Source organism: Sciurus carolinensis, chromosome 8, assembly GCF_902686445.1.
Source record: "Sciurus carolinensis chromosome 8, mSciCar1.2, whole genome shotgun sequence".
In the NCBI taxonomy this organism is placed as follows: domain Eukaryota; kingdom Metazoa; phylum Chordata; class Mammalia; order Rodentia; family Sciuridae; genus Sciurus; species Sciurus carolinensis.
In genome coordinates, this window is record NC_062220.1 from 84,301,278 (window position 1) to 84,328,239 (window position 26,962).

Genomic DNA, 26,962 nt, shown 5'->3' on the forward strand with positions numbered 1-26,962 from the left:
ATTTGAGTCTGAATTGTTTCAGTCCCAGAAGGAGACACTCAGTCTATAAGCCAACAGGCAGGCCTTCTAGCTATTTTCCTTCTTCATTGCTTCCTCTCTAAAGAAAAGCAAATTCTAATTTATAAGGATTCCTAAGGACTCAATTAGTATATGGTTTCACTGTGCAAATATTTATATGACTTATTTCTCTTCCTTTCTTCCTTCCTTCCTTCCTTCCCTTCCTTCCTTCCTTCCTTCCTTCCTTCCTTCCTTACTTCCTTCTTTCTTTCCCTCCCTCCCTCCCTCTCCTCTCTTCTCCCTCTCCAGGGATTGAACCCAGGGGCATTTAACCACTGAGCTACATCCTCAGTCCTTCTTACATTTTATTTAGAGGCAGGGTCTCACTAAGTTGTTTAGAGTCTCACAAAGTTGCTGATGTTGGCTTTGAACTTGTGATCCTCCTGCCTCAGCTTCCTGAGCCGCTGGGTTTATAGCCTCTGCACATGGCAAGACATGTATCTTTCTTCCTAGGAGGCTCACTGCAATTCCTCTGATTCTAAAGAACTTTATAATTTATTATTTATTTGTATATATGAGGCTTTCTTTACCCTGCTCTAATCATTTTGATTAATGCTTTGAATGTACTTTATGTAAGAGTTAGGTGGTCAAAGGAGAAGCAGATGAGAAAATATGTACTGATTTTGTAAGTTTTTCTATTTTAGTTTAAAAAAAAATCATATATATCACTTTTCTTCTGTGACTGACCAGAGAAAGAGTTACAAAAGCCCTCTTGTTCCTGACACCCTACAACAGCATAGGGCAGAGTGTGAAAAGAGAACACATACCAGGTAAAACAATCACCTAGGGAGGGGACTAAGGGTCCATTCTTTCCATGTCATTCATCAAACATTTACTGTCTGACCTTGAGGTGTCAGGCACTGTCCTAGTCTCTGGGGATAAAATGATAAACAAAACCCAATCCCTCACCTTTATAGTTTATATTTTAGGGCAGAAGAGGACAGACAGACAAGACAATAAGCACCTAGTCTGTCAGTAGAGACAGGTGTTAGGGAAGACAAAGCAGGGGGTGAGGGAGGTGCGGGGGTGGGGCATGAGGGCTATTCCAGACAGCAGGGCAGGGCTGTCTAACAGTAGAAACCTCTGAGGCTCAGGGAAACGAGGAAGCTCACCACGTGGGTATCTGGGAGAAGTGCATCCTAGGCAGAGGACACTGCCGATGCCAAGGGCTGGAAAATGGTGTGAATGAATCCGAAGCAGCAAAAAGGCCAGCGTGGCTGCAGCTGAGAGAAGGGAGAATGCAAAGAAGCAGGTGGCTGGGCTGGCCTCGGAGGGCTTGGTGGGCATGGCCCGGATTCTGGATTTGATTTCAAGTTATTTGAGAAGTGGGTGGAGAGTGTAAAGCAGATTTGCTTCTGTTTGGCTTCTGTGGAAAGGGAGCAGTTTGTGGGTCCAGTGCAAAAGCCTCAGTCACTGATGGTGGAGGCATGGGCTGGTGGCCAGCACCATGGGGCACAGCAGTGGGAATGGCTGGCTTCGGAAGGGAGGCCCCTGGTGTTTGCTGATGGATGGATGTGGATTATAAATCAAACAGCTACTAAAGATGATGCCAAGGAGACTGCTGATGTGGGTGTGAATGCAACTGCCAATTATATTCCCTATTCCTGTGTTCCGAGTTAATCACTTATAAACATACAACTTCTTGCAAAAATCCCCAAATACAAAGGATCACTTAGAAATGTAGCAAACCAAGCCGGGCGACGGTGGCGCAGGCCTATAATCCCAGCGGCGGAAGCCAAGGCAGGAGGGTCACGAGTTCAAAGTCAGCCTTAGCAAAGCTAGGTGCTAAGCAACTCAGTGAGACCCTGTCTCTAAATAAAATACAAAATAGGGCTGGAGATGTGGCTCAACGGTCAAGCACCCCTGAGTTCAATCCCAGTATAAAAAAAAAAAAAGAGAGCAAAGCAATGGCTTCATTACCTTCTATTTGGTTATACTAGTTTTATTTGAACTGCTTTAATTTCCCCTGTGATGGTATCTCTAAAGTCAGTGCAACTTTGATCAGTAGTAAATAATTGTCACTAATAGGGAAAAGAACTATCCACATAGGTCACATGCATGTACAGAAGAGATAGAGGCACTTATACATCTGGCCAAAAAAGTATGCTAAGAGTTCTGCAAATGAGCAAAAGGAAAGGAAGAATTGAGCCCAGAGAACAAAGGGGAAAAGACCTCACCTGAGTCCCACAGTTCAGTGACTTCTTCCCCTGCATTTTAGTAACTTTTAATAACCACATTCAGCATTTCGACACAAACTCTCAACAGTAGTCAGTTGGGTATATAAATGGTTTACAATTGTTTGGATAAGGATTTGGATAACTCAAGTCTCATGTACACAGAGGAAAAGCTACTTTTAGATCACAGCTCCAGGGGCATCATTGGTTAGTGGGTACTTACAAGATCACAGCTTGTGTGTCTTTTCAACTCCAAACCCTCTCAAAGGCAGGAGAAAAGCAGCATGGCTAACTGCAAGTTTTGTGCCATCTATTCCCTTAGCAACGTCAAAGTCAGCATGCTAGCCCGCAAGGAACAACCCTGACGGGCAAAGGGAAAAGGATTCTTTTCCCAGTCCCCCTATTCTGGGTTTATTTAGAAAGCTGAAGCTGATTCAGGTTTCTGGGCACAAAGAAAAGCCCTGACAAGCTGGAATAGCCCCAGGGGTGGAACATAGGACAGAATGTTTATGACTTATTACTGACAGTCTCTCATTCACAAAGGCCACACCCCACCCGCAGCAGGAGAGAATAAAGACCTATGTTAGTTTGGACAGGAAAGGTTTTAAGTGTCAATTGACAAGGGGAAAAAGACAAATAGCTGATATTAAAAAAAAAAAAAAAAAAGGAATAACTAGATAGCACTTCCCCATCCCCTGTTGCTAACATCTCTAGGGGAAGGGAAGGACCTCACTTTCCAACACAAGCAATCACCCCTGGATAGCTCTTTTCCTGCCTTTTGGTCACATAGTGAGGAGAAGGAAACCCTAAATCTAAACGGAGCAAGACACTCCCACACTCACAGGTACCAGCTCTAGATTCCCTCCTCCTGGAGGACTGATTCTCTCTCTCTCTCTCTCTCTCTCTCTCTCTCTCTCTGGTCTGTCTCTTAAATAAAATTTACTTTTCACTCTTGTCTTGGTGTTTCTCTAGTATTGAACAGGGGAACAAGGACCAGATCCTGACTTTCAAGACTGTTATTAAAATCATAATCTACCTATTCACCTTCATGCCTTCCATTTATTCATGCCTCCACCTAATCATTTATCTGTCCATCTGCCTAACTGTCCAACATCCAGCAAAACAAAATCAAAAACAAAACAAACAAAACAAAAAACAAACCCAAAAAACAAAAAAACAATTCCAACATTAAGTGAAAATCTCCTAGGGTTTTAGTTCTGTACTAGGTGCTGGGCATCCAAAATTATACAAGATCCAGTCCTGTTCTCACTCAAGATAGTTAGAGTTAGGAGAAGAGCTTATAGCATAGTTGTTTTGACATGTGAGAGACTTTCAATGTTTATCATGGCCCTTGGTCCAGAGTAGTTGTGTATTTATAGGAGGATCAGGGCGGGGCCCTGGTTTGGCTTGGCTAGTGTCCTTACAAGAAGAGCAGCACAAGCTTTGATTCAATATGACTTACTTCATTATACAATAATCTTCCCTCCATAGATATTATAGTAAAACATTGAATTCCCTTATCTCCTTTGGATATGTTCCACCAGTATTTCTTTGTGCTTCCCATGGGGGTTCCATTAACATGAGAAAGAGATGCTGCTCTGATGTGAATCTACAGCAACATGACTTCTGTAGTGCACGTGTGGCTTCTATACCTCTCCAACCCTTTCCCTTCAGTTATTGATGTTGCAGTATTATAAATTTATTCAATACCGAAGAATAAAATTGGGGTGTTTTGATACATTATTCTCTTACATCTTGTGGAAACAAAAGTAGCACTAGCTTTTGTAATTGTCATGAATTGCTTTACCAGGGATCTATCTAAGGGGCACATACAGGGCACCTCAGGGACCAACTTCATAGTCTCTTGTTTATTGGGTGCAGTGGTTTGAATGTGTGTCTCCCTCCAAATTCCTGTTGACGGGTTCAGCCTCACTTATAACAGTACTGAGAGCTAGTTAGGACAGGAAGCTCTATTCCCACATATGGGATATGCACATTAAGAGAGTGTCTCCAGTACGTGCAAGGACCTGGTTCAGTTCCCAGCAACACACACACACACACACACACAGTACGTTTGTCAAGCTGGGTACAACGATGTATCTGTGTTTTAATTAGTTTTTTGGTCACTGTGACTAAAACACCCAACAAGAACAGCTTGGAGGAAGAAAAGCTTCTCTGGGGCTATCACTTTCAGGGCTCTCACTTCATAGACAGCTGACTTCATTGCTTGGCCAGAGGTGAGGTAGTCATCATGGAGGAAGGGCCAAGGGAGGAAAGCTGCTCAGATCAGGGCAGCAAAGCAGCAGAATCCTTGAGTGTGGATATGATGAGGTCTTCCAAAGTCACAAAGTTAGTACAGATTTTCAGACTCGAAATGAAATTTTAATTTCTAAACAACTAAGTATCAATCTTCATAACACACTAAAGCAAAAAACCTTCCAGAGTCCTTTTTTACTTGCATTATGAAAGTGGAAAAGGTCCTGGAGGTCCCAAAGTGAGATGACCACTGGAGGTTATGTCCAGGTGTGACTGGGTCATTGCTTGCTCTGACCTCATAAGGGGTCATTGTGAGGGAATTTCAAACAGCAGGTATATAAGAGAGTGGCCGCAGGTGGGTTTTTGTCCATAAGTACAGGAAGCTCTTGGTGGTGACCTGTCGGACTCCCAGATAGATAGTGCGTTTGGTGGTGGTTGGCGGTTGGTGGTTGGTGGCTGGTGGTTGTGGTCTTTGGAGATTGGTTTTTTGATTTGGGTTTTTTTTCCCTTTGTTTTTTTGCTTGCTTTCATTTTTGGTTTTTTATTTTGGTTATTTGTTTTAGTTTATTATTTTTTTTTTTAGCTAGCATCCTAAGATGGTGTTCCGTTTTAGGATAAGCAGCGAGAGTAGTGAGAGCAGTGTAGAGCCCCAGGGGCCGGGCTCCTACGAGCCGGCCCTCACGGACCATTATGAAGTTCTGCAGGACATTGGGGAAGGCGGCTTCGCCAAGGTGAAGCTCGCCCGCCATCGCCTCACGGGGACAGAGGTTGTGGTTGAAGGTCATGGCAAAGAGAGTCTGGACCCTCCCCTTCCTATGTGAACCTGAGCTGATGGCGAGCTTGGACCACCCCAACGTGATCCAGCTCTTCCAGGTCATTGAGACCAACAGGTACATGTACATTGTCATGGAACATGCAGGTGGGGGACATCTCCGGAGCCTCGTCCCGGAACCCGGAGGCCTGGCGGAGGAGGAGGCCCGCAGGCTGTTCCGAGAGATCGCGGGAGCCGTGCGGCACTGCCACGAGAAGGGCATCGTGCACCTGGACCTCAAGCCGGAGAACGTGGTGCTGGACGCCAGGGGCCAGGCGAAGCTCATCGACTTCGGCCTGAGTACCCGCGTCAGCCCCGGGCAGAAGCTGAGCAGGTTCTGGGGCACGCTCCTCTACTCCGCCCAGAGGTGGCCCTGCGGGAGGACTACGAGGGCCCCCCGGCCGACGTCTGGAGCCTGGGCGTCGTCCTCTATTTCATGCTGACCGGGAGCCGCGCCTTTCTGGCCAACACGGCCCCGCGAGGTGAGGCAGCGGGTCACCGAGGGCGCTACGACGTGCCCCCGCACCTTTCCCAGGGCGCTCAGAGTCTCATCCGGGAGATGCTGACGGTGGACCCTGCACAGAGGCCCACCCTGGAGCAGGTGCTGGGGCACCGTGGCTGAGCCAGGGCGCAGAAGCGTCACCCGGTCCTGGCGAGGCGCCCCCCACTCCTCCCAGACCCCGCCATCGTCACCACCATGTTCGACCTGGGTTACGACCCCTACGACATCTGGGTGTCCTGTCAACTAAGAGGTATGACAAACGCCATGGCCACGTATATCCTGCTCAAGCACCAGCGCAGCCAGGGCGCGGGCTGCCAGTGCCAGGTGAAGCCCGTGCAGCGTCGGGGGCTCGGGCCTCGCCCAGGCCCTGGGCCTCCCCGCACCCTCCTCCCCAGAGGTGTTTCCAGCGAGCCTGCCCTTCCCTCGCCCCGGGAGCAGCAAGCAGCCGGACGAGGCCAGGGGGACCTGGCAGGAGGGGGTGGCAGTGCCAGCGTGCCTGCCATTCCCCTCCGCTTTTCCACGTGGACCCACCCCCTCCCAGCCTGGCCTCCCAGCCCGACCCTGTGCCCAGCAGCCCCGACCCGTCCCTGAGCTTCAGGAGCGGGGTCGCAGAAGAGGGCAGCTCAACCTCCCCAGGCACCTCCACGGAACAGTCACAGGATCGCATCGGGCGTTGGAAGAGGGTGAGGAGGAGGATCTCCAGCTGCTTCAGACAGCTGTTCTGTGTACCGTGCTTCGGTCCGTCAGTGCTCAAGAACAGAGTGGCTCCAGAGGAAATGCCCAGCCAAGACCAGCGGAAACCAGCGGACAGCCAGGAGACCCTGAGGTGTGCCAACCGGCTCAGGACTCTGCCCAGGAGCGCATCTGGATCCACCAGGAGTCTCCTCTGCCCCCACCTGCGAAGACGCCTCGTAGAGACTTTTCCCTGGGACACTTCCCTGCCTGCTCTTGGTCCTTTCTCCCGTGCTTAGGGAGAAATTTATTTTTATTTCTTTTCTTCACAGATTGTATAATAAATTGATGTTTCAAAAATTTTTAAAATGCCAAGTTTTCTTTTTTCTTTCTTTTTTTAATAGAAGGCATTCTCAGGGCAAAGGCCAGAGTCCAGCAACCTTCCTTTCTAGGACGATTCCCTCCTCTCCTGCTCAGTGTAGATAACTCGCTCACCTTGAGCCATTGTAGATGGGGACTCACAAGCCTTGAGCCAATGTAGATGAAGACTAGCTCCCCTTGACCTATTGTAGATGGAGGTTCTCCCCTAGATTCACTTTGAGTTGGTCACTTTAGCCAGAAGGAATCCTTTTCCTGGTCTTCAGGTGCCTCCATGAAGTGTGCGGGTGGGTGGGTTGCAGCTGTTGAAGACACCTCTGGCAAGGCATTGGAGACTCCACAATGTTCTTTATCTTCATAAACCCAAATGCAGGAAGTAAGAGGTGGGCACATGGCCAGGGGCAGGCCTGCCTGCAGCAGTGACTGGGTGCTTCACCTCATGCCATGCAGCCTGCTCACCCTAAAGCTCCTCCTGGTCACAGCTAAAGGTTGTGGAGAGTCCACACATGGGATTTGGGGAGCAGAGATGTGAACTCTCAGGCAAGCTACATACATAAAAGCATAGTGCTCGGACATGGAATTGCTCTTATATTTGGGTTCTGTTGACAGTGAATTTTGTAAGTGAAGTGCACACAAATAAGAAATGCTCAGGTTAGGAAAGGAGGCTTCATGCACCTTCCAGTCCTGGCATCTCTGCAGCCCTAAAACTCCCAGAGCTGCTCTGGCAGCTTCTTCCTGTCCTTCCCTGTACTGCTCAGAAATTGACACCTTTACAAAGAAGAGGTCCCATGTGTCATTTTAACAGCTCTTTTTCACCTTGAGTCAGAAAAAAGTATTAAACTAAACATACTATCATGCTGTTTTAATCATATATATTACTGGTAAGGATCAAGAGATAATAGAGTATTATCATGTTCATATACAGATTTTCCCCAATTAAATCTATCCAGAAAATCGCTCTGAATATGTAAAATAGCTGTGAGAATTTTAGTTTCGCAGCATTTTGATAATGATTTTAGTTGGAAGCATTTTTAAAAACTCTAAGTTTTATAGTTCGATTTTTTAAACTTAGTCTTATAACAACATGGTTCCATTAAAAAAATTTTGTCCCTAGCAAAATGTTTCCAAGGATCTCCTGGAGAGTTGGTAAGAAGGCAGCCCTATAATGGGCCATGTGCTGTTTTGGTTGAAAATGCTCTGTGCTTATCAAGTCCATGGTCATAGAAATGGCAATTAAACTCTAAAAATGGCAAAAGGTTTTGTTTGTTGAGAATTTCTTACTAACACAGACGACTCTGGACACCAGGCCATCTGAGCCAAAATTCCTTCTGCCTTGTTTTCACAAATGTGAAATGTGGGCAGCAGTAGGTTCCTCAGAGCGAACTAAAGGTTCAATTTACATTATAAGTTCAAGATTGCTCTAGACCCATGCTTGCCACATCCCACAAATTTCATGAATATATAATTAATGAGTATGCTAACTTTTGTGATTACACCATTTTCAAATAAGGCCTGGTTTTAGAAAGTATTGAGTTTAACTAAGGCCACCTTTGCTCCACGTGGTGTAAAACGAAATTTCCTTCCTGACCTGTCACAATTCCTAAGCATATGGTCATTTTCATCTGACCAGAATCATTAGAGTTAAGAAGATGTGAAATATTTTAATCACAAATGGGAGTTCTTCAAAGGCATTTGGTGGAATAAATATGAAGTTGTATAACAGATGTATAAATGCTACAAAAGCAGACTGAAATATTTTGATATCAGAAGGAGAAAGGAAAGAAGGGTGTGTTTAGGATGCATATTTAGAAAAACAGTGAGGGTTAGAGTGCAGCCTATATGGGTCCTGGTGTGTCAATATACCTAGTAGCTTTGGTCCTGGGCTCCATGTAGTGCTGCACTCAGGAAGAGCCTCCACATCCTTGGAGAAGGTGGACTCAGCAGAAGGGCAGCCTGGGACATCTCAGTGGCTCAGCATCTTTCTACCTTGTGCAGTGGCTGGGAGTGAGAAGCAGATGAAGCTCCTTACTCTGTGATATTATCGTAGCCTTCTTTGGAGAGTTTTAAAGTAGATGCCACACTTCTAAGGATAAACCATAGCTACCTTCAGGAGTCACTGGTCATCCGTGCATATCATGAGTGTCCATTTTCAAACACAGTGGCATGAGTTCCACCACGGTGGCTTAAACTTTACCTATTTCCAAAATGCTTCTTAGACCACTCCTCATAGGATACCATATTTTCTGTTGATTCACTTCTATACCACCTGCTTAATCTTCAAATCTGTGTTCCTTAAAATACCCAGTTACTCCAAATTGTTCTATGGGTAAGTATGGTTGGAAAATTCTACGTAGATTCCTTTCTTGGAGAATTACCATTTATCTCACTGTTTAGACTATCAGCATTTTCCAGACTTATCAGTCACCCATGAATAAACAATGCATAATTAGCAGTACTCATGTTTGGGATACTTGATATTTAAGTTCAGGATTGGCATGTTGATTAAAACAGAGAATGCACATAGTTTCTAATGTGTAAAACATAATCAGGGCTCAATAAAGGTAGAGTGATTATTATCAAGCTTAGCTAAAGGTCCTGCTGCATCCTGGGCAATGCACACAAAAGTAGACTACAACGGGATCTGCCAGCTGCTCCTGGGTGACACTATGGGAGTGGATATGGTCATCACATTCTTTTTCTCTTACGTGTAATTCATTTGGGGTCACAGGATGAGATGATGTGACTCCAGGTAAGCACAGGTTTACTGGGCACAGCTGACAACCTACAGGACACTGGGGCACATTGGTTTCTGCTGGGGTGGGCAGGATGCACCACCTCTGGCACTCAGTCCCAGGTGTGTACACCAGCCAAAACAGGACACACCTCTGATACTCATGGGTCACTCTGAATTGCTTTGATGTCCTGCTGGATAGGATGTAGGGTGTGTAGGGTGACATCAGAGTCCTGGCATTCCACATTGTGACCACTTCAACTTCCCAGTGCCAGTGAATCTCAAGTCCCAATATCTCTGGGCCCTGAGCTAAGGTCCTGGCACCCACCCACCTAATTTTCTAAAGACCCCTGATGAGGTCCAGGAGTTTCTCACAGGAGTCCTTCAGTCCAAAAAACATGTTTCAATCTGCATCCACAGGTACCTGCTGCTTTTCCCTGGCTCTGAGTCTTTCCAGAAAACTGTTATACTCTGGAATAAGCATTAAGGCCAGCGGATGAGATCCTAAGGAGAAGAAGTGCCATGGGATAGGTGGAAGTTTGGTGCGGGTCACGGCTTTGGGCATGCGAGCCCAGTTGTGGCCTGTTATTCTGTGCCCAACTGCTTTGCCCTGAACAGAACATGGGTTCTGTCAATGTTCAGAACATTAGGAAGGTTCCCTGCCACTGGTCTGACCACTGCCAAGTTCCTTTCTCAAACTGGCATAATCCATGATAAACACTGAATTCAGGAAAGGAGGCAGAGCTTTCTGCTACCATGTTGCAAGCACATTCCAGGCATGACAGGGAGGCCAGAGATCTGATTTCTCACAAAAGTGAAAGATACACATCCATGAAAATGAGGCCCAAAGGGTGATGAAATAAGATAACACTGCCTTCCATAGGGATTCTAGGCTTTGGTTCCAACACTTAGTGGTGAGGGGTTTTAGAAATGGCTGTGAACTCTTTACATGCTTCCTGTCAAGGTGTCAGGTTTACATCTCCAGCCTGGAAACCTGGATAGACTGGCAACTACTTCAAACAATAAAATATGATGGAGGTGATACTATGTGACCACCAAGGTTGGGTGAAAAGAGGCAGTGAGGCCTCTGCCTTGCCCACTGGAGCCTTTGCACTGGAGCCACAAGCTGTCTTTTGCCACAGACCCCTTGAGTGACCCAAAACATTCCTAAAAGGGAAACCCAACTGCTTGCTCCATGTTGCTCCCTCTCAGTCTGAAGCAGTCAGAGCAGTCATTGCCCATTTCCCTTAAACTGAGGGGGGAATGAAACCAGGGCTAAGGACAGATAGGTGATGATCAAAGAGAAGGAAATGGGCAATAAACACTCCCCATTACCTGTTTGCTAAAGCCTCTAGGGGAGGGGAAGGGTCCCACTTTCTAACACAAACAACACCCCCTGTGACTCTCTTCTGGCCTTTTGGTCACATTTGGTTTCATAGCATGAGAAGAAAGGAAACCTGAAATCTAAAAACGCCCCACTCACTCGGGGCTTTGTGGGTCCCCTTCTCTTTGGAGGTGTCTCTCTCTCTCTCTCTCTCTCTCTCTCTCTCTCTCTTTTCCTCTCCTCTGCCTCTGTATCTCTCTCTCTCTGCTCTGTTTCTTAAATAAATTTTACTTTTTACTCTTGCCTCAGCATTTCTCTGGTTTTTAATCTTCAACTTGGGGCAACAAGGACCTGATCCTGATTTTCAAGACCAGCATCACAAAGACGGCAAATCTCACGACTGAACAGTGTATAAAAAAGCTATTTTCACACCCACGACTATTGAGCTCAAAAACCAAACCTACAGAAGAGACCCCAAAAAGAGTTAGGGAGAAAGGACATTGGATAGAAAGAGGGGCCTGGGACCCAGTATTAGCTCAGATATTGGAAACCTCGATCCTCAGGCCATGGGGGCCTCTCAGGTGGCCAATCTGTACCTTGCCACACAGGGTGATTCTGGGCCTCAAATAAGATCAGGTATTTGTTTGAAATGCTAAAGCACTCTACAAACCTAATACTTCACTGTGATAAGAAAATCTGAACAAGAAGTGCCTTTCTCTGGTTTCTGACCAGGAGTGACTGTGATATTGTGTTGTTAGTTCTTTAGATGAGAAACAACACAGAGAAGCAAGCATCCATGTGGCCAAACTCTGAAGTAGCAGTTACTTCAACCATCTGGGCACACTGGCCACCTCAGACATTCACACATCCACCCAAATCACAAAGCAACACAATCCCGGGTTGGTAGCAAAGAGATGGATATCACTTTTCAAATCACAGACTCTGTGATCTAGAAAACCCAGTCAAAAAGCCTACTTGTTTACTCCCAGGTCCCTTAGTTTAGGGATAAGTTGTCCATCAGTTCTTTCCTAGGATAAGATTTCACGAAAAATAGTGATTTGGGGGTCCTACTCAGTTTATAACATTAGTAATTCAGAAGCCTGTACTCATTGTAGGGAGGCACAGGGAAGCAAAGAAAGTCCCAAACTCCAGAAGGATGAACATGCCCAAGAGGAAGGACACTGTCTCCACAAGACAGGAACAGCCACACTGGCAGGTATCAGCATGAAACCTTCACACACCCTGGCATTCTCCTTCATTCTCCTCAGATGGGTTCAATTCGAAGGCATTCATGTGGGATGAGTTGGCTGGTTAGCACAGACACGCAAGGTTGGGAGAAAGTGGTGTGTGTGTGTATGTTTGTGTTGAATTGGTGTCTTTGGCTGGTCAGGAGGAGGAGGCCATGGCCCCAAGCCCTTCCCACTTTGGGGGCAGAAGGCAGTCATATATTCTTTATATTGGATACTCACCTATGATTCATTTAGCTTCCTATGTAACCTGCTTATGGGGAAATCATGAATGCTTACACTGGCCATAGCTTTCTGGTTCCCAAGACAGGTCTGTTTTTCACAGTAAATGCACACACAGCAGCAGCATTCTTCTATATACATCAGTCTCTTGTAAGTTTAGCTAGTGAGAATCTATCCCAGAAACTCATCCATTCTTGAGTGTAGTAAAAGAACCAACTATCTGAGACTATAAGGGTGAACTCCACACATCAGCTCAATCATGATCAGGACGGGTGTTGATTACCATGGTGAGGCTGACCAGCCATGAGGATCCCTGGCTGCCTAGTGACTGGCTTTCTGTCTTACCAGTGACACTCAACCACGCTTACTAGAGGAGCAGATATAGCATGTCTTATTTTGTCTTCTGCTTTTTCAACATTCCTCTTACTATTCTCAACACTCTAAAGGCATTTTAAGTGTTTCCTTTAAATATAGAGCAATAACCATTTATTGAACATTTATTTTTTAAAATATTTTTAGTTGTCAATGGACCTTTATTTTACTTATTTATATGTGGTGTCGAGAGTCAAACCCATGCCTCACACCTGCTAGGTAAGCACTCTACCCCTGAGCTACAACCCTAGCCCTAAACATTTATTATCAGTATATCATTTCATTTAAGGCCTTGCCACAGTTTTGAACCAAACATTATGACTGTCGTATAGATCACAGAAAGAACTGAGGCTCAGAAAGTTTAAGTAGCTGGCATGAGGCCACACAGTACACAGAGTGGCTAGGATTTGAAGCAAGGTCTACAATAGACCCAGAATACCCTACGCTGCTAACAATGACCAGATGGGTCTTTCTTGCTTATTTCTTTGGAGTGCAGTTCATGGACCTCATTGTGTAACAGTTTCTCCATAGATGTGTGCATATGCTAGGGTGGGGGCTCTGATCCCAGCTCACCATAATAAATATGCCAGAGCAAATCCTGAGCGTGGCCCCACCCCATCAACGCTCAGAGGAATGACGCTAAACTTTACACAAGTTCATGTTACTACTCTTTTTCTTACAGCTCTTCATCCTCATCCTGCCCTGATTATCTGCTGCAGTTGGACTATTCTGGGTCTCCTCCTTCTTTTTTTTTTTTTCAAGAGGGCATATAATGCCATAGTAACCAAATTATATTTTCATTTATTCTCATTCCATTTTAGGTATTTAAATAACCCAGTTGAATCTGAATCAGACAGACTATCTGATCCCTTAACTACTGATTTAACCCCCTACCTCCCCAGGATCAGTATTCAGTTTCTCATTTTGGCTCCTAACTAGGAAGACACTGATAATATTCTTTGGGATTATTATAATTCATTTTCCTTTGTGTTCCCAGAGACAACTGCTTGTCATTTTCAGATAAGACAAGTACCATCTTCATAAATCTGGTGGCTACACCAGCCTTCCCTTCTGACCTCCCCCCAATAAAGACAATCTATTGATAAAGAGGGCAGCAAGGTAAGTGAAGGAAAGCAGTATTTTGGCAATCTACTTTTCCCCTCTTCCCTCAGTTTTCTAAGAATTGGGAAGAGACAAATGTATCAAAGCAATGATGTTTAGTGTCCCTCAGATGACCCTTTAGGGATAATATTTCCAGTGAACATGCTCAATTGCTGATGAATGATGGGAGTGAGAGTGACTTTATTTTCTGAATGTATGTACTCTATTTTAATTAAACAACTTCCTTATCAACAGATACTTCAAATCTTCGCAGTATGCCGCCACTGCACACGACACCATCATGAATCAACAATGACATCAAATGTGCACAGAATATTTACATGTCACTTATCAGACCCTGCTCTAGGTGTTTTGGAGACAGTATCTCATTTAATCACTACAGAGTCATGCATCACATACAAACATCTTCACCTCCACTTTAAAGAGGAAAGTAAGGCACAGTGAAGCTAAGTATCCCTGGGTTGTACAGTTAGTCTCAGGTAGAGCTGGAATTTGAACCTAGTGGTATGCCTCTTGTGCATTACTCTGCACTAATACTTATGTGCGAAGAGCCTAATGGAACCCCATGCCAAGTAAGTATATAGTGTTTGTCCTCCCATTTGATATGGGTGGGGATTCTTGTTTGGTCCCCTGAGCTCCCCAATCCACAGTGATATCTCGGCACCTGGAATAGTGCCAGGCATATGGCATATATCCAGTAAATAACTTTCTGGTTGAATGAATGAATACATGAATAAATAATTCCTCTTGAATCAAAACTGACAGCAATGCAATTTACTTGGTGTTACCATCAACCTGAATGGCCATGTCGACAGTTAGAGGGCACCCTTTCCACCTCTAAGTTACAACTGGGGCAAATGCTTCATGCTTTGAATATTCCTTTCACTAATGATTCTCAAGAGAAAGGACACTGTTAATGCATGCAGACAAGCTAGCACTTAGAATTACTAGGACCTTTGTGCCCACAGGTGGTAGCTTGGTTTCAGTGGAAGGGAAATGGATCCCCAGCTCTGTTTCAAAGCACTATAATTACCTTAGTTACTTTGAAACTAGTGAAAGGTGGAAAATAAATATTTCAGAAGCACATCTAATGGCAGGCATAAGCAACTTCTCCCAATAAACAAAAAGCATGCATATCCACCTGTTCTGAAAAAAAACTGAAGCCCTTGTCCTCTCGAATGCACTCATACGTTTCTCCAAGGACGGGGTTAAATGGCTTGCTCCCAGCCCGGAAATAGCTAGATGCATACGCTGATATGGCAAAGGCGGCCACATATACCTAGGAGAGGAAGGAGAGAACTTGGTTATTTCTGCATCACTAAGACATTTTTTTCACAAAGTAATAAAATAAAACCTTGATTTCTCTCTTGGTGGTTTTACTTCAGAAAGCCAAAGATTTGTCCTTGATTTAAAGACAACTAAACTAACATAGGTTTAAACTTGTTGGTTTAAACAATATTCATGGAGCTGAAGAAATAGCTCCTTTTAGAGAGCGCTCACCTAGCATGCGCAAGGACCTCAGTTGGAATCCCCAGCCCCTCCCCCGGGCGGGGAACAAAAAAAAAAGCAACAGAAGTGTTTGGAGCTGAAGAAATAATATTCATTTTGGCCAAGAAATAAATTAACCAAATATTTAAAACTGTCCACTTATTTTGATGCCTAAAATCTAGGAGATGTGATGAAGAGGACGTCATTTGCAAAACAAACTATGCTATTCAGTAGAGTCTTGACCTTCAAATCCAACAGTACTTGGGAATCCTGGTGTCACAGTTTCAGGTAGGAGGGAGGAAGAGTATTAAAAAAAGCCAAACTTCCCCCAAAATTCAGGAGTAGCATCATAAATTTGACCAATCACCACTCGATACAGTAGAAACTTAAAAACTCATTCAAACCAAAGGAAATCATTTCCTGACTTTGAGAAACAACCATAAGGTACAGTGGCTTTGAAGTTCTGCTTTTCTGGGAGGAAAAGTAAAACATTTGTAAAAAGGCGGGGGGAGGGGGCAGTGTGACTATATGTGAACATGAAATGAGCAAATCCTTTCATGGCCTTCACTGTGAGGACCTCGGCATTATCAGCCCTCTTTAAGGGCTTCAAAGAGATATTATCTTTCTTGTCTCTCTCTCTCTTTTGTGCCAAAAAAAGTTAAAGTGATAGCTTATTTTTCTTCCTAGTATTGAGTTGTAATGATCTCCATACTCCTTATTCTTAGCACAATTCATGAAGTGTCTTTCTTTTTTGTTTTCTGTTTTGCAGTACGAGGGACTGAAACCAGGGGTGCTTTACCACTAAGTGACATCCCCAGGTCTTTTTCTTTTTCTTTTTTTTTCCTGAGACAGGGTCTGGCTGAGTCACCCAGATTAGAGGTGTAGAGGTGTGCATCACTGTGCCCAGTTGATGAAATTTCTCATATTGAAGAAAAGCTGAGTGCTTTTCATAAATGTTCGCTAGTCCTATAACTTCCTTATTATCCTTTTGTAAAATGTTTGGGTGTTGACTGTAACAGGACCCACCTTGCCACCTCACGCTATAGATTGCTCTAGAATTGCTGGACAGTTATACAAATCAACTCATGGGCGGGGGATGTGGGAGAGTACTTGCTTAGCTTGCATGAGGCCCTGGGTTCAATTCTTAGCACTGGGGAAAAAAAATCAATTCTCTACGCTCATATCAGTCCCATCTGTGACTCCCTGTGTTCTTGAAACCTGGTATCTGTTCCTTTCTCTGCTACGTGTTTCTAACCTGTGAAACAATAAAATCACACTGTCTTTGTGGAATGCTGAATGATTCTGAATTACCTTCACAATTTAAAATGTGACGAAACTGTTAAATGAGACATTCATGATGTGGGGTGTGGGGAGGGAGCACACGGCAGGCAAAATGAAGCATCTCTGTGTGGGTTGGCCTCACAACAGAGAATGTGCACAGGAGAATGTGGTGACCCACAGAACAGAAGACAAGGCCCGCCATAAGGTTTCTGTTCAGTGGTTGTGCTGGGGAGGCTGTGAAGCCTTTCCTCAGACTTCTGCTCAAGGTTAAGTTCATGGATCCATCAGCTGAACATTCTAAGGGTCTCTAAATTGCCATAAGAATGAAATACCTTTAAGAATACTTTCACCATCAAAGTCAATTGTTTTCTTTAAAGGAAAAAACTGTCCATAATGTTGACTTTGAATATTTGCCTTAACAACTATTTACTTCCCTTTTTACAGCAGAAATTCTCTAGGGAAAAGTAATAAAGAAGTTAAGAAAAAAAAAAAAGACAACCCCACACACAGCTTGTTTTTCCTTCCATCCTTATCATCATTAGTGTCCAAAAAGTCTTTGATGGGGAGGAGGCCTGAAGCCTGAATGGAATGAGAATGGGATGTCTCTTTTGGTCAGCATGAGATTCCCTTTAATCTTCAAATCTCTGAAGTAATGAAGTTTTCATGAGGGTTAAAACTGCAGCATGAGCATGCTTAGCATTTAGAAAAGACTTCATCCTCCGCCAAGGGAAGGTGCTGGCCAGGCGGGCCCGGGAGAGGAAGTCTGCACTTGGAGGACGCTGCAGTCACAGCACCCCAGGCAGGTGAGGTCCTCGTTGCTGACCAGGTCACATGTGCGGGAGCCGAAAGAACAGTCAGAAAAACTTTTCAGTGGTTTCAAGAACAAAGTTGTTGTTTAAATTCCCTCTATAAGAGGGAGGAAAAAGGGACTCTTTCTGATGTAAAAACCTCTTCCATAAATGATATTTTCCCAAAACCTAGGAATTGATTAGACAATACCAGAAATAAAAATGGTCTCCAGGGAATTTACTCTGAATGAGAAAAACAGCTCAAGAATTAAATTCTGTCCACCCAAAGCAGTAAAAAATAAATATGCCAACATCCTTAAGGCCATGTTTTGCAGCCAAGCTGATCAGAACCATCAGATGAAGCTTCTCGTGAAAGCAGAAGCACAAACCACGAAGCAGAAACACTCCAGGCACCAGCTGTCTCAGAGTGGCTTCCTCCCAACCCAGATCCTGACTAGGTGCCTGGACAGCCAGGGGGAGGGCAGCAGGTATCTCAGAGAAGAGAAACTTGGGAGCAACACGAGAGCCAGCAGGGAAGAGCATCTCTCAGTTCCACCATCTTGATGGGCCTGGTGAGTGGCTGTGTGCCTTGGGACAGAGGCTGCAAGGTGACCTGGGAAGGTTGATCCTCACCATCCTTTCCAGGGGACTGGGGATTTGTGCAGCCTTGTCCAACAGCTCACTGTACTCCAGTTCCTCACAGAGCCTCTGCAGCGTGTTCAGGGGCTCATTCAGCTCCACGGGCATGGCCACTTTGGACAGGTCCTTCCCGATATTGTTTCGCAGGATGTTCCACAAGCTGATGTTACTGGTGTTGGGACCTGGTGCCGGCAGGCAAGTTCTTCTTTTGGACTTTGCTCCCCTACCACTTTCAAGAATAGGCCCTGAAAGGGAAAGCAGCCTGGTTGTCTCTCAGTCTTTTATTTATTTTTTTAAGTCCATGAATAAAAACTTAGCTATCAAGAATTCATTTTTACTATTAAGGTCAGTAAACCAGAGTATGATTAAAAGCCAAAAATAAGCAAAAGAATTTTGAACAATTATATATCAAAAATTAGGGCTAGCAGGAGCATGTGCTTATTATCTACAAGACCCTGAGTTCAGTTCCCAGTCCCTCTATCCACCTACCTACTTACCTACCAAAAATTACCACATGGAAAAACTCATGGACTTTATTTATAGGGAAGTCCTTAAGTTCCTACTCAAAAGCTAGTTCTTTGTTGCTTATATACACTTGGAATAAAACTGGAAATTGGATTTCTATGACTACAGCAGGTTATATTTATAAAAACTTTTTAAAAAAAATCACTTCAAATTCTGATAAAACCCATTGTGTTTATTACAGAGAAGCAATAAAGGAAATAACAATCATCCATTATTCAAACCCCCACCCTCAACAGCAGCCATTACATTTTGGAATGCCTTCATTTAGTGTTTTCTCCATCCAAACGAATAGTTTTATGTTCTTCCTATTCAACTAACTAGAAGTATTTTCCCCATGTTATTTAAAATTCTTCTAAAACATCATTTCAAATGACCATAAAAGTATTTCCCATTGTAGATATGCCATAATTTACTGAGTTTTTCATATACTGATGGACTATTAGATTCATTTCAGTATTTTCTTATGATGCAAACAAAATGAGAACAGCAAACAAATATATCAGTAGTGAACATTCACATACTTAGCCATTTATCTGATTATTTCCTTAGCATAGAGAGAAGTCTGATGACTATGTCAGAGACTGTGGAAGTTTTTAGACTGTTGATTGATTCAATCAGAAAGCTCTTCAAAAAGTCTTCCAATGTTCTCATCCTTTGGCAGCACATGTGAATATTCATCTCCCAAGACCTTTCTGGTTTGTCACTGTCCATTTTTAACTTTTGTCACATTGTTAGATAGACAATTCTATCTTCTTGCTTTAATTTACATTTGAGAACTTTCTAGTGTGGTCTGAAATATTTTCAGGAACATTGCTTTTTTGCTAAGTTGTTTGCCTTCCTATGTACAGATTTAAACCCTAATCTTTCAACTTTTTGTTTTACAACTAGATTCCCTTTTGGCATTTACCTTTAAATTTGGTACATGAAGTTGGTGAATGAAATAGTTACATTTCAGATTATAAGTTTATCAATCTCTTTCTTTGCCTCATACTCTGAAACTCCTCTCCCATGCTGATGGTGCCTATTTTCAAATGACATCTTTTGCATCACACCAATATAACTCTTTTGGTAGATATTTATTTATTTAACATTTACTCATTATAAAGCAAATAACCCTGAATACAAAGAAAGTTGCTTTGATGAACAGAAAAATACAAAATTGGAGCCCTAATGTGCAGTCTCTTGTAAATCTAAGCAAGCAATTAATTGTTAAATTTGTTTTACTAATAAAATTAAATTAAATTTAAAAATTGTTTTACTTGCTTATATGGGCAAAATAGGATACAAGGAGGTAGCTATAATTGATAATAGTTTTTAAAAACAGCTTTACATGTAGTCTCAAAATATATCCTTTGATTATACTAATCTAAATTTTGAAATAATTCTTCTCCACCACCGTAATCACCACTACTAATGGCTAACACATATCTTGCTTTTTACTCTGTGACAAGCAGTCTTGTAAGTATTTGACATGTATTATTCTCATTTATTCTTTAGGACTACCTCTTGAGGTAAACAGCAATATTGTTCCCATTTTATAGATGAAGAAAATGAGGCATAGAGAAGCTAAGAAACCTGCCCTACCACACACAGGTGGTGAGCAGCAGAGCTTGAGCTGGCTAAGCACTCAAGTCCTTGAATCCATATTCTTAGCCACTTAACCTCCTCATAGCACCCAGATAGTGACCGATCCTCACATGTGCCAGGTAATTTTTTGAGAAAGAAATTAACAGGAAACATTCTAAATACCTAGTGTTTACATGAGCTCTGGGGAATTCAAGTGTAATGTGGACAAAGACCTTGATTCAATCCTGTTTTCTCCTGTCGGCTAAGCTGGGTTGTAGGACAGAAAGGTTATTTCACTTCCACATCCACCTTTGAAGACATGTAGAGATTTAATTCTTCCTAGAGAATGTCTGTAAAGAACAGGGGGGACAAACTTTCTGGCATTCAAATACAAAGAAGAAAGTTCGGTTCTGCCCACTGTTTGTTTTGGTGAAGGCAACACTGGTGAGTAAGCTAGTAAAACACAAGTAAGTCAGAAAGAACCAGCTCTGACCTATTCTGAGACTTTCCTGGCCCTTGTCAAGTCAGCACAGTTCTGGTCTTAGGTTTTAGACCATGTTCTTTATTCCACACTTTGACCTCTGAACTCTCCATTCACTCCATTCCCTTCAGTGGCCTCCCTAAGGCCTCCCAGAGATGGAGGACTTCAGCATCTGTCTTCTTCCTCACCCACAATGGACAGCACATTTTAGCGTGTGTGCTGTTTGCCAAGGGAGTAGGTGATGTGTCTTCATTTCTTAGAAAAACTCACATCTATGTTATTGGCCTTCTCTGTTAAACTGCTGGTTCTTAGACTTCTTAACCAAGGGGTTCATCTCTCCAGAAACATTTCAAACAGAAGATGGGACATAACAAGCATCTCACTTCTAGGAAGTGCAATGCTGAAAGGGTCCTCCTCTAGATCATGGGAAAATGACCTACCCACCCGCCTGTTTTTCCTATATGTGGTCCCCAAAGAAGTGACTCTTAGGCTTTCAATTCATCATCATACTTACTGAGCTGGGAAACACTTAAGTAGTTAAAAGGAACCTGAATGGTCCCTGTTCTCTATGTGGGTGTAAGAACAGGTGGGTGCTTTGAGTACCCAACACATAATGCAGACAACCCTAGAGACCTCAGGGCACTCTGAGTACCGAGACTGAGAGTTCTGAGGCACAAGGACATGTACAGAGAACTGCTCACTTGGTAGATTCTTTCAAGGGCACCTTCCTAAACAGGCTTCAGTGTGCTCAGGAAAAGTCCTCAGTCGGAGCTGTTTGGGAATATACAGACTCTCCTGATACCCCACAGTTCAAACTAGCATTAGGAAATACCTTTCCTGGCCATCATTTTTTCCTCTTGCAATCAAGCAGTAATAAAGGGAAATCTTAGGATACCTTGAGGGGAGTTTGCTATTTTCAAGTGAATTATCTTAAAAAATCTGACTAAATTACCACTTGGACTAGATCTTTTATTATACACACTATTTTTTATTCTTAAATTATTAAAAACCCTTAGATACCTAAAGGCAAGAGGCTGTATTCTAATACATTTGCACAGAGAATATTTCTCTGCCTAAAGAATATCTGTTATATTATATTTAGATACATGGAAACTGGTATACTCTCACTTTATAAAATAAAAATTCACAAAAGCAGACGAAACTATTTAAATGAATTTCTCTTTCAAGTGTGTGTGTGCTATCTCCTCACCTAGATTATAAAATCATGAGGGGGGTCATGTGCTAATTTTCTTATGTCATGTTGCTAAAGTTCTGTTGGTGACACCCATTCTATATATACTTGTTAGGATTGCATGAAGATGCAAACTTTCAGAGATTAAATAATGCAAATCTTACCCAAGGTCTGTCTTTCATTGTCTAAATCATTACTGAGATTGTCTAAGGAAAGATTATCACTTATGTCACTGACATATGAATCATCATCAGAGATCTGTGGGAAAGAAGAAATAATATACATTAGAAATGAAAATAAACAAAAGCCAGATTTTCATAATCCCCTTATTCCAAATGATCAAACATACTGCACCCTACATTACAAATCAGTAGAAATAATTTTGGATACTATTTTCATAGAGGCCAATATACCCATCTGCGTAGACAGTGTTCACAGGAAAATACTTGTTATTAAAATTCTTAGATATTCTTGATTAGTTCTCACAAGGAAAATAGCAAGCGAACACAAAATTTCTGTTATTATGAAAACTCTTATTAATTCAGACTGCATTTTCAGAATTTGTGTTTGAGAGCCCGATGTGGTGGTGCATGCCTGTAATCCTAGTGGCTTGGAAGGCTGAGGCAGAAGAATCACACGTTCAAAGCCTGCTTCAGCAACTTAGAGGCCCTAAGCAACTTAGCAAGAACCTGTCTCAAAATAAAAATTGAAAAAAGGGCTGGGGATGTGGCTGAGTGGTTAAGCACCCTGGTACTTAAAAAAAAAAAAAAAATCAATCCCTGGTACAAAAAACAAAAAGAAAAAAGAAAAAAAGAAAAAAATTTTTTTTGCAGTGTTTGGGTAGAAGGAGTTACAATTTGTTTTTGAAGTATTTGTGAAAAAAAGATCTTCTATGGGAATTAATATTCAAACAAGATAAACAAGACTACTGCTTCTATACTTAAGGGGTGATATCACTAGCACATATGCATAGTAATGTTAAATATTATATTTAATATTCAAGAAAGTATGATTTTTATATATCAATTTAAAGCAGTATTATGTTATAAATTACCAATTTACATGATTAAAAAACATACAGAATGCTAATTTCTTTCCCTCTAGTGGAACTATTTCATTAAATAAGTAAAAGTCAGAATTATTAACCTACAATTTTAAAAAATGAAATTAAGTAAAAAGAAACAAAAGATGTCCAACACCCTTTATTCTACAACATTTTTCTTTTAGCATATTGTTTCATTTTATGCATTTTGGATATGACTTATGAGAGGACCTTCAAAACATAAAGGAGCAAATGGGGCCCCTGAGCTTAGTATTACAACATGAAGATCGTTACCAAGTAGGTTAATCAACAAAGCCACAAAAGAAATTTTCAAAACAGCTATCTGAAAATAATGCTCAAACCTCATTTTCTGAAGAGCTTGGTGACAAGAGAACTTCCTGTGCATCAAAAAACTCCGAAAGGGAGTCTGTGATGGAGAGCCTGCTTTCGTTGGAAAGCTGGTGAACCAGAGCTCGATTTTCATCTCTGGAGTTTTCCTATTTGAAGAACAAACAACAAAAAATGAATATATTTAGAAACAGTCTCAAGAGAATCTAAATAAACAAACGAATGAATTGCATAGTACACAAGGTCACAGGTCCATGCAAACAGGCAACTCAAAGCAGAGGTCCACTTCAAAGTGGAGGAGTGTTAAGCCTCACGCCAAACAAAATGAAAATGAAGTTCTTCCTTAACTTCACTTAAGGCATCATCGATGCTCAGACACATGCCACAAATCTCAAAGTAAAAAAAGGCTGTCCAGGCCGTTCTTTGTTCTGTTACAGAGGGGGAAAATTCCTATGCTCTCTGAATCATATCCTCTTATTCTCTCCCACCGCAGGACGCAGTCCTCTGAATGATGCTGAATGGCTGTCCTTGCATGGCTGGGCCATGGCAACACAGCTTTCACCTGCCCCTGTGCACTCTCAGAGGCCAATATGCTGCTTTTGAGGCATCCCTCGACAAATAAGCAGTGTGCTTTGGTCCAGAAGTGCCCCTGGTGGCAGATCATTCATTATTTATGGATAAGTGAGATGAATTCTCATCCTTTTTCTTCACCCACCATAACTCTTCAAGGGAAGGAAACCCCAGATCCTTGGTAAAAGCCTCTATACACACACTCAGTAGAGCACAAAGCCTCCCATCCTGCACTCCTCTGGGTCTAGACTTGTCCTTGGGAGTGTGATTTCTACTCTTGTTGGAAGTAAAAATTCAATTCAATCCAACACATTAAGCAACTGATTTATATGCAGTCTTAGCTGGCCATGGAGGAAAATGAAGACTAATAGAAGGTTTCTGGCTTGAAAAGCTGGTGTGGAGAATATACCCAATACATAGTAGACAAGACCATGAAGAAATCAAGGGCTACAGAAGCAGAGAGGAAGGTGAGATTGGCTCTGATTAGGGGAACTAGGTTAGGGGATAGCTTCACAGAGGTGATATCTGACCTAGACCTTGAGGGGAAAAAACAGATTTAGAATAAGATGATCTAATTCCTTGGATTCAGAGATCATTCCCCTGGGCTTCTGGACAGCTGATATTTTTCACTGCAGAGATAAAAGAGATGCTCCTATATCATGGTGTATTTGTTAAACAAGTTCCAGAACAATCTGGGGAACACAAGGCAGACAGATGTCTTGCCCAGAGGTTTTATGAATTCTGGATACTTTGCTCTGTCTCATAAACATAAACTATGCCCAAGGAGAGGATGCATGAGGGTCTCAGCAGAGTTCATAATAAATAAAAGGCACAGGGTCCCTTTATGAAGTGTTCATTTTAGAACATATGGAAATATCTATCTCTTTCTTTTGGATTCTTCATAAATAAGACATCTGCCCAAGGTATTACTTCAAAGATTTTACCCATTTAAATATCCATGTAGCCTTCAGAAAAGCTACCCTGACAGAGTTCATTGTAGAATCTACAAGTAATTATCACAGTTATCGTCTTAAGGGAACAGTCTTTCTCCTCAAAAAAGTCAGGCACAGCATTACCGAGTTTGAAGACACTGTAGTGAACAGTAAAGTTCCTTAATGCTCCCTTAAACAATGGAATCTTCCTGTGTCTCCAGCGTGCCCTGCCATGTGAGATGCTAATGATTTATTTACGTGGTGCTATTTATTAATTTATTACTACACACTCCCGCTGTCTCTTCCTCCTCATTGACTTATGGGTCATTGGGATTTCCTAGCTGATCAACACTGGAAATAATACAGGTTAAGTATCCCTTATACGATATGCTTGGGAACAGATGTGTTTTAGGTTTCTGATTTTTCAATTATGGAATATCTGCATATACACTGAGGAGGTATTCTATAGATGAAACCCAAATCTAGACATGAAATTCATTTATGTTTCATATTCATCTTATACATATAGCCTGAAGGTCATCTTATTTAATATTTTAGTGAACTTGCATTTAAAATGAGACCTGTCACAGGAGGTCAGGAATTTTCCACTTGTGGCATCATGTTGATGCTCAAAAGGTTTTGGATTTTGAAGCATTCCAGATTTTAGATTTTTGGACTAGGAGTACTCAACCAATATTCTTAACCCCTAACCCTTTCCTGTGCCCCCTACTCTGGCAAGTTCTTATGAATGCATTAAAAAACTCACCCTGAGAGCATCAGCCACCAATCCCTAACATAATTTTCCTGAACAACTCAGGGTCTCATTTATTAAAATAATAAGTCAGTTCAATTCAATAGTTTCCCATTTGTACACAGGAGTGGTTTTTAATCTATTATTTACATTTATAAAAATTAAATAAATATATAAAGAAAGAAAAACACTCATAATCCTATCATGCTAAAACAGCTACTATGGACACATTTCTCCCCAACCTTTTTTTTTTTCTTTTGAGATAGAATAGGTCTCAGCATGTTACTGATCTTGAATTGGTGGAATCAAGTGATCCTCCCACCTTAGCCTCCCAAATTGCTGAGACTACAGGCATGGCCACCACACCGAGCTCTCTCTAATCTTTTTAATATGTGTATCTTTGCTCTGTTTTGAAATAACTTATCATAATATGTATATATGTATATATATATATACATCATATATATATATACACATACACACACATAATATATATATATATATATATATTTTATAAACTTTTCCCATCGTACCAAAATAAATTTTTCAATATTGATATGGACGTTTCAAGGATAAAAAAAATAACATATTTACATTATAAAATACAGAAAAATGAAAATAAATATCACATCAAGTTGTCACCCAGATGCAGTGCTTACTAGCTTACTGATATATATACTTTTAATTAAAATATTTTTATACAGCTTTTTATTTTGAAAAATTGGGATCAAATTGTACATTATCATGTATCGTCTGCTGCATTCACTTAACATTATACTGCAAACTGTTCTCAGATCATTAAAAATTCTCTGAGATGATGAACTTAAATATTTTATAATATATATGTGTCACAGAGTAACCATTCCTTGTCTAGGAAATTAAGGATGTTTCCAGATTTACAAGATGGTGAGCATTTTATAAATATGTCTTTGCTCATATCTCATTATTTCTTAGATTCAATTTTTAGAAATAGAATTATTAAAAATGTTTAAGGATATATGCTACATTAACAAGTAAGAAAACTCCTATTTACATCCTTAATAAGGCAGTAAAAATAATAACTTAGAAAAACTTCTATGCTGTTAGTTGTTTTAATTTTCAATAGACTGAATATCTTTTTTCTTTTTAAAAAAGAAGCTGTAGAGTTTAGATGTTTAAAAGAGTTAAAAGAAATGTTAAAAGAATTTAGATGGAAAAGACAGGGTAAGTGGTGTGTGGGCCCTCCCTCTGCATTTCTCTGTACCTTCCTGTGAGTTTATAGGGACAACCATGTGCCACAGGATAACATTTCTGTCAAAGGTCCCACGGGATTATAATAGAGCTGGAAACTTCCTGTTCCCTAGTGACGTCACATGATGAACTGCTGGAACAACAGGGCTAGGCATGACTTGTGTTTGTCATGCTGCTAATGGAAATAAACCTGCTAGGCTGCTAGTTGTATAAAAGTTCAGGACAAACAGTTAGGTACAGTATATAGAGCTTGATAATGAT

General features: G+C 41.9%; 1 protein-coding gene across 9 annotated transcripts in view; it reads right to left on the minus strand.

The window, feature by feature from the left end:
- Window positions 1–26,962, minus strand: part of Osbpl3 (oxysterol binding protein like 3) — a 177,513-nt gene that overhangs the window by 25,739 nt on the left and 124,812 nt on the right. For all 9 annotated transcript variants that reach the window (XM_047561750.1, XM_047561751.1, XM_047561757.1 and 6 more), the window contains 4 exons: window positions 23,233–23,367; window positions 21,993–22,086; window positions 18,059–18,309; window positions 15,010–15,147 (listed from right to left, as the gene is read on the minus strand). In XM_047561750.1, the coding sequence (XP_047417706.1) occupies window positions 15,010–15,147; window positions 18,059–18,309; window positions 21,993–22,086; window positions 23,233–23,367 (618 nt within the window). The remainder of the gene's footprint in view (window positions 1–15,009; window positions 15,148–18,058; window positions 18,310–21,992; window positions 22,087–23,232; window positions 23,368–26,962) is intronic.